The following is an 11,751-nucleotide window of genomic DNA, read 5'->3' on the forward strand; positions in this document are numbered from 1 at the left end:
TAGCCAAAGACAGAAAATAGTATGTGACAGAAGAAAATAAAAATACTACAGACAGGTGTAAAGCTAGGTAAGCAAATTAAAACAACTGAGGACATTCACACCAACCACCTTGAATCTTAAGACTCCAGCCATACACATGACGGAGAGCTGCCCTTGGAAAGCAAAGCATTTCTGTCTTATAAAGACATCTTTCATGCTGTATTTTAAGAGAATATGTAGCTACAAGAAAAAGGAAATTATACAAAGCTGATGTATCCTTTTAACTGTGTGCACTAGGAAACCTGAAGTTTGAAGGACTATCACTTAGAAGATAGTAGCTTAGGAAATGTACCAAGCAAAGCAATCATACATTTTAATAAGCTATGCATTCTGCATAAATTACCAGTTTGCATTTGCTTTACCAGTCTGGAAAATACTTACCTTGGCAAAGTTAAATGCAAGAGCAAAACAACTAATGAACTTTTTTCAATTTCCCATTTTCTTACATCCTTAATGGGCCTTTCATTTTCTGCTGAAAAATTAACAACTTGAAAGAAGTACCCCATAGTTTCACAGATTCTTTGAAGTTTTGGTGAGTAGTTCTGAAAGCAAATTTGAATAACAGTGCTTTATTACTAAATCTGCATAGCACTAAGGACTTACCAGATAAATCTCAGTTCCTTTTCTCTATGCAGTTTCTTCCCCTGAAGTCCCTAGCAATACTTTCACTGACTTCACTGAAATCAGGCTACACCTACTATAAGCTTTCAAGAAACATTAGACAAATTTCTGAATAAGTATCACAGTGGAAATAAAACAGCATATAAGTTCGCATAAGTTTGTGCAGTACTCACTCTAATGAAGATGTCCACTTCTGGCTGAGTCTCATCAGTACTAATAATAAAACATCGTACTGTGTTACTCCACAGAGAGTGGGAAAATATAGGAGTAACCTGTAATAAACTGGCAACAGCAGCATCCCAATCATCTGCCGATGAAAAAAAAGCAAAATGAAGTCTAGAGATCTTCACATCTGCTTAAACTGTGTAACAGATAAGCCATCACCTCTTAACATTATACTACACTACATTTTATTTAAAATAGTAGTAACATTTTTACTCAACTATTTTAATTTTAAAAATTTTAATTTTGAGAACCCATATCACCTGATAACATCATATAATTTGATAATGTGGTAAAACAACAGTGTTAAATATATTCATATTATCTTTACATATCATTCATATTATCTTTTTTTTTTTTTTTCAAAGAATTCCAAATAACCCATGGACAGAAAGAGACCTAAGAAAGAACAGAATTACTTAAGAATGGATAGAAAAATGACATAGACACCTATAATCCCATTAAAACAAACCACTATTACTTACCCCTGTTTATATTTGCAAATGGTCCCTCAACATCTATGGAGCTATGAGCAAATTCAGGCCCTCTGAAAGACTGCTGAAGTTGCATCATACTACCCATGGATGGCTCGCTTCCCAAAGCTCCTCCATTCCAGTATTCAGATTGTGCTCCAGTAGCTAATATTGGGAAAAAAAGAAACAACCAACTTTTAATTGTCACTAAACAAGGTAAATTATCAGTATTAAATACTCCAGCTGAAACCTACTGCCACATGCCACTGATCATAATTTTTTTCTCCCTTAGCGGATTTGCTTGCACCTTTGTGTGCTGTAGTTCTAAATGGGGGCTTGTCCAAAGTTAATGAGAAGCCACGCTGCTAAAGGAAGAGGTTATTTGCTAGTATTTGTTATTATATAGATTGCTCACATCAGTTGGGTTCAAATGCTGACTTGCATTACAAATCAGGAAAACAGTTCACAGTACTGCTGCAGTCATTAGTGCACATCACAAAATTGACAACTTTTGTTCAGGAATGTTCCAGCACTGAAAAAGCATAAAGGGGTTGTAGGTCAGGATTGAAATATCTAAGACTATCTGTACCACTAAAGTTCATCAAATGCATAATTACTATGCAAAAAGCCTTTCACTGCATTTTGAAACATTTTTACTTTTAAAGATTGCATATTTATGCTCCTGCCAAGATGTGACTGTTGCTCTATCTCAAAAAGCAAAACAAAGATTAAGCAACAGCACTTCAATGCAGTTTTTCCTCAGTAACCCTTCAATGTGCAAGAAGTAATGGTAGCCATCCATAAGAGTGTCAAGGTGCTGTCTGCAAGCTACAACTACCCCTCTATTTTGAATCAAAGTCAGTGGACTGATCACATACCTATCTGAATCCCTCCCATGTTATCAAATACCTCTCTTACAGTATATACAAGGTTTTGCCTTTTATGTCATTAAGTTTGCTAGGGCTTCCCTTTCAAAAAATTCTTCAATAAAAATGACTCTTTCAGTCAGTTTATGTTTGTTAAATATCTAACTCTGCTATTCTGAAAAGAAAAGCAGCTGAGACCGGCATACTTCACCATCCATAGACAGTAAGTCCATCTAAGATTCCCTCTAGTTTCAGGCGTGCTTTCTGGATCCTTTGGAACATGACCTCTCAGATATAGAACCAAAAACCTCAGAAGAGACTAGAAAACTCAGAATTGTTCATGGAACAATTAAAAAAATATATGTTCCCAGTCACTGTGTCTAGACAGTGGTCTATTTTCTTCATCTGTTCATTCATAAGACCAGAAACGTGGGGTTCCCACAATCTAAACCGAGTTTGTAGTCAGCTGCTTTTACCCTTTGAGCTACTTTATGTTGCTTTTCACCTGAATTAATAAAGCTTTTTTCAAAAGAACATAAATATTTGTCTTGTGCTTTACTATTCAGAGATTTCAGTCACTTTCCAACACAAAATGCTGGGGATGAAATTCTCACCTGTAACGTCTGTACAATTATCATCAGAATCAGACTCTTCAGGATCAAACACTTGGATTCCTTGGGCCTGGAGTCTCTGAAGTTTTGCTTCTAGCTCTCTCTTGGCCCTCAGTAAGTCCTGAATCTCATTTTCTTTAGTTTCTCTAAAAATCTATGAGCAAGAAAGACAAAGAAAGACATACAAGCCATAAATCTTTTAAAAATCAGTATCAGTTCCTGAATTCATGTTATCTGCTTTCAATTGTAAAAAAAAAAGTTTTCAGCATTCATTTAGCAGGGAAAGGCATGAAAATGTGAACAAGAAGCTATCAGGAACCTATAAATGAGCATGAAAACATAGTTTAAAATTATCTATTTTTTAAATTTTACCATTTTAAAACTTAGCATACTGTTCTGGAAGTTAGAAGTCTACATTAGTATGGGAAGTCATTAAAAATGGCAAGTAACTTTCTTCACCTTTTAAAGTTTATTGTCTTCTAAAATCACTAAATGTAATAATTTTTTCAAAGGTTCCCTTTTATTCTTCTGAGTATTTTTCACATTTACATATAATCTTGTATTTACTTTTTATCTGTGCGGAAATTTAAATTTCCTAAGACAGAAAATGATCACGCATCTCCAGCTGTCCTGTTTGTAAACTATTACCATCATCTGGGGAAAAACACACAAACCTAGATTTGAATTCAAAGAGATGAAATCTTCTTCATGTCTCATTTTCTTAAATAAGGTCAAAATCAATCCTCCTTTTATATATCTGCCAACCATTAACACTTGTTACAATTAAAGATAGCAAGAATCTTGCAAAAAATGTAAAACCAGGACCAATTGCCCTGTTATGGGTGGCAGAAGTATCATCATCATCTGTAGCAAGGGAAAAGCAGAAGCATCAGCTTGGCTTTTCAAGTCATCCCTCCAGAAAGTGCAAATGCTTTTGTCTTTAACTGGCTATCGTATTTTAGCAGCCAAAAAAGATGCATCTATACACATTTTTCTTTAATGTAAGCTAGAAATGTTAAACTTTACAATGCTATATACAAAATTTATTCAGAAGTAATGGAACTCTGGGTTTATACATTCCTTGAGCATGTGTCAGCAGTCCATGTTTTCTCGTGACTCTCAAATATGAATATATTTCTGTGTTCCATTAACGCAGGAATTTAGTTTAAGGTGCATCACTGCACATTCTCCTTTTAATATTTAAAAAGTTATTTTCTATTTTTTTTCTCATATTTTTACAGAGAAGTTTTGGTAGGATTACCTTAAAGGACATAGGCAGCTACAGCTATGATATTCCAATTTCTTTTAAGAAGGAGAGGTCCTCATGAAAGTTATTAGAGAAGAGTTCACTGGGGGAATGTGACCCAGTGACATCTGTCTTCTTTTTGGTGATTTTCCCGGGAAAAGTCAAGTCAAGCCATACCTTGAATTGCCTTTTGACCTTGTCTCGATCATGTTCAAAAGTAGCAGCTCTCTCCATGGCTTGGTATTTAGCTTCTAACGCACTTTCTTTCTCTCTAAGTATTTTCTGGTAAGTTTTCTGAAGTGCCTGAAAAGATTCAATACACCATTTTTCTGAGTGAAAGCAACTGCTGATAAAAGGCTTCAGATTTTCAGTTAGTGAAAAAACACGTCTGAATACAACGTTATCCCAGCACCCTGCATCTCTGTCCTTACTCTAAGGATGACGGCCACACACCGTGTGGTCCCCATCCCCAGAGTCACACCTTGACCGCACCCTGACGGCTCACCGGGATGGCACCGGGGCACGCACCGTGTACCCAGCACCCCCATCACCCCCCTGCCACAGCTTTTCTGGGAAGCAGGAGACGAGCCCCTCGCAGCCTCATGGCATGAGGCTTCGCCACTCAGCCCCCCTCAGGTGGGAGCTACCTGCAGCTCGGCACGCAGCCGCTTGTTCTCCCTGTCCAGTTTGGCCTCCTTCTTCACCATGGAGGCCACTTCGTTGTTCTTGCTGACGCGGAAGATCTCGTACTCCTTCTTCAGGCGCTCGTACTCGGCCACGCACTCCAGCTCCTGCACCGAGGCCGTCGACTTGAAGCTGGCGCCGATGAGGCCGCCGGGCCGTGAGGCCCCGACCCGCCGCAGGGAGCCGCGCAGCAGCCGGGCCTTGGGCTTCACCTCCACCGGGATCTCGCAGGCCTCGCCGCCACCGCCGCCGTAAGTGTCCTCGATCACCTCTCCGACCCCGCCGGCCGGGCTCACCAGGGACGACGCCGTCCCCATGACCGGGCGTCCTACTGCCCGGGCGAGGCTTTAACACCGAGTGGAGGAGCCGGTGCCTCCGGCGGGCCCTGACGGCGGGGACATGCCTGAGGCGCAGCGTTCCCGGAGGCGGCTGCTCCCCGCCTCGCCCCGGCCAGCGCCCTTCACCGTTCCCCCGGTCCGGCCGAGCCGCAGGACCCTCCGAGCCGGCGGGCCATGGTCCGCTCCTTGCCCCGGCCTGACAAGGAAAGGAGGGCGGCGGCCCGCGGGGCGGCTTCCTCCAGCCCTCCCGCCCTCTCCCCCTCCCGTCCCGTCCCGTCCCGGGGAGCGCTGCTGGAGCGGCCCGGGAGGGGGAGCACGACGGACCCTGAAGGCCGGGGAAAGGCGGGGCCGCAGCCACGGTGAGTGGGAATCTGCTCTTCTGAGGAAAAGTGGGATTGGATTTTGTTTTGGTTTTGTTTTTTAGTTTTGTTTTAAAAACAGGAGCTAACCTGAGGGCACGGCTAACCCTCCCATTCCCACTGGCACCGTCTCAGCGAGCGCCGGGGGAAGCCTCAAGCTGAGGTAGAGTGCCACAGGCTTTTGTGTGGTAGAGACCTCCTGGGGGAATTGTCTCTCACCACCCTAAAAAAAAAGAGTGACCTTTGAAACCGGTTGGCAGCACGCCAAAGGAGAAGAACCAAGAAGAGTTAGTAGTGGGTCTACCAAGAAGTAAGTGCTGGGTAATGGTGCTGTGTTGCGCCCCAGTTCAGTGTCTGCACCTTGTGCTGCCTCCTGCCCTCGCCTGAGACTTGTCAGTTCTCTGTTTGAAGGCCTTCTCTTTCAGGAATAAAGTAGTTCTAGTTTAACCGCCCCTTAAATTATCCTTATGCCATATCCCTCTCTGCCTCTTCCCAAAACTCCATCTGGTTCCTTCACTCGTCCTGGGGGTTTTGGAGGAGCAGATCCCCCGAGGCTGAGGAGAACGCACGTTTGTTCCCAAATCTCAGAACCTGCCCTACCATTGGCATGCAAAACAAAAATGTCACTACTCTGAAGTAGATTTTACTTCACGTATGTGCCAGGTTTGTTAGCCATGTCTGGGGGAGCTATTTCCTCTTAACAGGAAGAAAAAAATATACCTTAGAAATGTCTTTCCAATGATACATACCCAAATTTCAAAATCTATTGGAGGGGAAAATTAGTTTTGTGTACAACAGAGGAAAAGTGTTGGTTTATTTCCCTGAGTAAAACTCTGGAGTTTGGGAATATGTGCTGTTTACCTTAACTTTAGCCCTTTGTTTTCACAAGGAAAAAATAATTTCTTGTCTGAATATAATTTATGGTTACATTGGTGACCTATTCCAGTTAAACCCTGGTTCAGTGAAAAAGATGGATAAAGAATATGTGACAATTGTGGGAAGAGGAAGGGTGCTACTATGTTTTCCACAATATCGACAATAACATAGTGTGCACAGTATGAGCCTGTAATTCTGTAGCAAAGCAAGGCTCTTGGTTTCTTCATTTGCATGTTGGTATCAGGCTGTTTCTCCACTTCACTGCTGTTTGAGCGCTGGGAATAATTAAAAATACATTCATGCTCATGTTTTTACTGAATTATTCTCATATTCTGAGTTTGTGAAGTCAAAATCTGCAAGCTTTAAGCCTAGAATAAGAAGTATAGTATTGTAAGAGCTTCTGGATTCCTTCTAATAATCCACCTGACATTACCAAATAGATTGGAAGAATTGTAGATCCTGTTTCTCTAATGCTGCCTCTGGGTGCATTACAGAATTTTTATGGATAGTAGAGACCACATTAACACAGCCTTTTCTAAACAGAAAAATTACACTGCTTCCCTGTTGCTTCATGGATTGGTTTTCCTAATGTTTAGAGATTAGAATAGCTTGCTTCAACATCTAATTTGTAAACTAACAAAGATTGCTTTAAATCACCGATTAGGACAATTCAGAAAGAAATCCAACTGTTTATTGCACAGATGTTGGAAACAGTGTCTCAGAGTATCTGAGAATGAACTGTCTTGATGTTCAAAAATGGATTGACCCAGAAAATCAATCGGTGGAGAAAATATCAAGTTCTTTAAAAATTGCCTTGATGTGTTACATCACTTTTTTAAGCTTCAGTTGGAGCAGCCCAATCCTTAGCCCTTTGAGGACATTGATGCTGGGTGAATTGTGCCATAAAGTTCTTCACCAGTCAGTGAATACATCTGAGATACTTGAGTAGCTTCATGTTTAACATTGCTATTATTTACCTAACTTAGAATGGTTATTAAGACAATCCATACATGAGATGTGGTGGGTTAACCCTGGCCAGCAACTAAGCACCCACCAGTTCACTCACTACTCCAGCCCAGTGGGATGGGGAAGAGAATTGGAAAAGCAAAAGTGAGAAGACAGTTTAATTAGTGAAGGAAAGAGAGAAAAGAAAAAAAAAAACAAACACAACCCAACAACAACAAACCAACAAGTGATGCAGAGGTGGTCACTCACCACCTGCCACCAGCAGACTGATGCCCAGGCAGTCTCTAAGAAACAATTACTTTGGAAAGACTAACCCTGAATTTTATTGCTGAACACCATGTTATATGGCACAGAATATCCCTTTTCTCAGCTGGGGTCAGCAGTCCTGGCTGGGTCTCCTCCCAGACTTTCTCCCATCCCCAGCCTACTCACTGGCAGGCAGAGTGAGAAGCAAAGAGGGCCCTGATGCTGAGCAAGCACTGTGCTGCAATACCTAAAACACTGGTGTGTTATCAGCACTGTTTTACTCACAAATCTAAAATACAGCACTGTACAGGCTGCTATGAAGAAAATTAGCTCTATCTCAGCCAGACATAGTACAGATGTATTTGTCAGATGAGGACCTGCGCTTTGTAAAGCTTCTTCATGACTTCAGCTGTTGCAGAACCAGACTACTTTCCATCCCTGAATCTACATAATGAGGAATGCCGTACATTGGCTGGTCCTCTGACAAATTTACTCTTGTAAATACCCCTTTGGGGTCAGTACGCAATGTGTACTCCTGATCCACAATGGAACAACTACTCTGCCAATGTTCTTCTCCTACTGAGGCTATGGGGGGGTTTTGTTGTGTGTGTTACTTATAAGCCCATAGACTTTTGTGCTTTATGGCTTAGACAATTTTGTGCAAACATTCTAAATATTTTATTTGCTTTTACTTAAAATCTGCTGGGCTACAGTTTAAAAACATTCGTGTGGCATCTGTAGAGGTATTGCTTTTGTCTTTAATATATCCACTGTATTACTACATGACTTATTGTTGAAGGTTCGTACTCTTGAGTTTATTTCATTTTAGGAGTTATTGGTGACGGTTAACGAGCAAAATCTATGGTCTAAATATCTGTCCCATAGGGAAAAGTACAGCTGCATGAGCTAGCCTTCTGAAAGAAGGTTGTTTTTTTACGTGCATTATTTGGTTCAGCTTCAAGTTAACAGATGTTAATTTTACAAAATAATATAGCTGATACGTTATTACCTATCTATCCCTGTAAAATTTAGCGTACAAAGTCAGGATGTAGCAAGCTGAGGAAGACTTGGTGATTATGGGCTGCCACAGATTGACTACCCATTAAAAATAAGAGTTGCTATGATTAGAATGAATGTTGATAATGACCTGAAACCAGAAGATGCTTTAAATGAAAGGAAGCTGAACAAACTTCTACACAATGTCCTTTTTGTTATCTCAGATGCTGGAGTGACTTTTAAAGCTGTATACCACAGGCATAAGCAAAGTGTGTTGGAAGTCCTTCACAAAACACTATTATATTGTTTGTGCCTGGACTGAATCAAGTTGATAATTTTTTATTATCTCATTAATTATTCAAAAATGTCTGTGTCTGATGGAATATGATTAAGAGAGCTCCACTGAGGACATGCAATGAGAAGATCTAGTGGGGTAATTTTTAAAAGATCAGTTTTGTCCTGGATTATATATGATTCTACTTCCCTCTTTTTAGTGATGATGAAGGCTTTGCTCTAAAAGGTTGCTTGCTATTGGGCTGTTCTTTATTAATTTGTTGGCTTTTCCCAATAACCCTACCCTGTGCAGTAAGTGCAAGCCTGAATAAGCCAAATGACTGATCTACTTAGCTATTTTCTTTTATATAACACGAAGCCTGATGTAAACCACAATGAAGTCATGGGGAATTGAGATGATACGTTTTGAATCTGGCACTCTAGTTGTTCCAAAAAGCCTGGCAGATCTTAGCTCTGAGCAGGAGAATCAAAAAACCTGGCAGATCTTAGCTCTGAGCAGGAGAATCACTTTGTTGTCTCTGCTCTGTTGTGACATCTGCATTTCGTTCATCTGCCTGAAAGCCATATGTCTCTGTCCTCCTCCGAGACCTTCATGCTAAGTGGCAGCAGTTCCATGATTCACCAGCCACTATGGCTGGTGTGTAGGGTTCTGGAGCTGTGTGCAAGTGAGGGAATGTCTTCTAGATGGTGGGGAGGTAGAGGTGGTCTTCCCTTTTTCGTGTGACCCATCATGGCTGGGGCTATATCCATCATTATGACTGACTTAAACTATGCTCAGTCTTTCTGTGGTGCGACATAAAGTTGCGTACCTGAGATTTGAGTAATTTGAGGTGTTGTTAGTGAGTGTAGGAGACAGAATAATTCAGAAACTGATTATAGTTGATCATTAGATCAACAAGTTAGAAGTTTACATTCATAAGCAAGACTTTGTCATGAACTTAGAAGTAAGACTGTACAATTGAAGTCTGAAGAAATGTGCTGAAAACCCCATGTTAAGTCTTGAAGATAATTTATTTTTATAGGCGTTTTTATGAGAGTCTCTAATGCATCTGCTTTTTCTTTTCAAGCTAAAAATAATAGAACATACAGGTGGTTAATTGTAAACTACCTAACAAATTCAACCTCGGGTTATAGTTCTAAGCTCAAATAGCTATTGAATTTACTATGTTTCACTCAGTAATTTTATTACAGTCTGCCAAGCTGAGATCATTGGCTTCTTTTAAGAATCCATTTGCTGAGAGACCTGAAAATTACCCGGAGCAGAGATGATGAAAATCATAATGAAGGGGGGGATATCTACTTTTAAATGCTCCCATAACTTTACATGTCATAGCCCTTTGCCACTAGAGGACAGCAAGACCTCAGGAAAATGGGGTTGTGTGAGGAGGCTGAAGAAAAGGAGAGAAATTGCTTATGCAAGAGTTAAGAAAGTGTTAGTTAAGTTACATGCTTCTAGCTATGATCAAGCTTTTTAAAGAAGTGAGACAATTTTGGAAGGTGTTTCAAGATAAAATACAGAGGAAACGGATAAATAAAAGCTGAAGTTTCAATGTAATGGTTTGCCTATCAGTCATAGATAATGTAATTTGAAAAGCACAATGCTAACTAGTTTTGAGAGCCATATACTGTTTCCATTAAATTCACGAATAGTTTTGTATTGATTTCAGTAGGAATAGGGCTTTATTTTGCAATCTTAAATAACTGGTAGGTGTTCTGATTTTTGTTGAAGGGATTAGATACCTTTATGTAGGAAGGTTGTTACAGTCCTTTATTTAGAATCGAAATAATAGTCTGAAACCACTGGAAAATGATCTTCTGCCACCTCACCTATCTATTACTTTAACCGTATTTATCTTTGTAATTTATAATGCAAGGACTCATTAAATGTTTCAACATAAGCTATAGGAAATGGATTCAGAACAATGCAATTCATAATCAGAACCAAACTTTTCACCTTCATGGCTTCAGTATGTCAGACAAGATAAACTTCTTTAATCTTTATGGCAAGTCACTTGGTGATATTTCTCCATTAAAAGTTCAAACAAGGCTTTGAAGCTACCTTAGTTTGTCATAAGTTGGAATTGGGTTTTAACTGAAAATTCCACAATGAGTTATAATCCTAACAAGAAGAGAGCTCTTGAACATCCATTTTATCACTACTGAATCATCACTGAACTGAGAAGGACATCTCAGATTTTGCAGTCTCATGGACATTTCATCCCAGGCCATTTGGATTAATATTGTGTGTGGTTACAATGCTGAGGAACAATTTACCTTCTTCACCAGAAAAGTGAGGTGAAAGGGAGAGAAATGTCCAACTAAACAGCAAAACTGAGAGATACTGATGACAAGCAATTGCTGCTGCCCAGCTCTTTATTGCTTCAGCCTAGAGCCACAAAACCACACTGGTGCATAACAAGGGATGAATATAGAAGAAATATGCTGAAGATCGCACCTTATAATTTTTAAGATCACTTATGAGTGCCCTTTACAAAACCTCCCTGTGCTAGTGGGAATGTGAAATTCAATAGGACCCAAGTGAAATTTCCTGATTACTTTCATGTTGTATTGATCATACCCAGAACATCTGCCTTCTTGGCAGAGTTGAGTGTCCCCAATAGCTTATCCTGATCTGGATTTGCAAATTAGGCAAATCTGAACAAATTTTTTTTCAAAACATGTGGAAATGGTGCTGCCACCCAATCCAAAAGGTTGATAGCTAACTGGGCTCACTGGCTTCTTTAGCCTACAACAATTAGAACTTGCCTGCATCTTTTGTTTCCCAGAAGGGTGCCCTGACCGTGAGGCTGTAGGGAGGACTGGGCTTGGACCTTCTGCAACTGTCTGGGCAGAACTAGAATGTCATACAGCAGAGACTGCATGGTTTATGGGGCCAGAGAGGAAGAACTATAAG

General features: G+C 40.4%; 1 protein-coding gene across 1 annotated transcript in view; it reads right to left on the bottom strand.

Annotated features, from left to right (window-relative positions):
• The window catches only part of NPHP3 (nephrocystin 3), a 29,332-nt gene extending 24,057 nt beyond the window's left edge, over positions 1-5,275 (bottom strand). Inside the window, exons 1-6 of the mRNA XM_082478980.1 lie at positions 4,726-5,275; positions 4,256-4,381; positions 2,836-2,986; positions 1,368-1,520; positions 834-967; positions 421-581 (exon numbers count right to left, since the gene is read on the bottom strand). Coding sequence (XP_082335106.1) covers positions 421-581; positions 834-967; positions 1,368-1,520; positions 2,836-2,986; positions 4,256-4,381; positions 4,726-5,079 — 1,079 coding nt within the window. The 5' untranslated portion in view covers positions 5,080-5,275. The remainder of the gene's footprint in view (positions 1-420; positions 582-833; positions 968-1,367; positions 1,521-2,835; positions 2,987-4,255; positions 4,382-4,725) is intronic.
• Positions 5,276-11,751: the final 6,476 nt, after the last annotated feature.

This window comes from Vanellus vanellus (assembly GCF_965231255.1).
Source record: "Vanellus vanellus genome assembly, chromosome: 2".
Lineage (NCBI taxonomy): Eukaryota > Metazoa > Chordata > Aves > Charadriiformes > Charadriidae > Vanellus > Vanellus vanellus.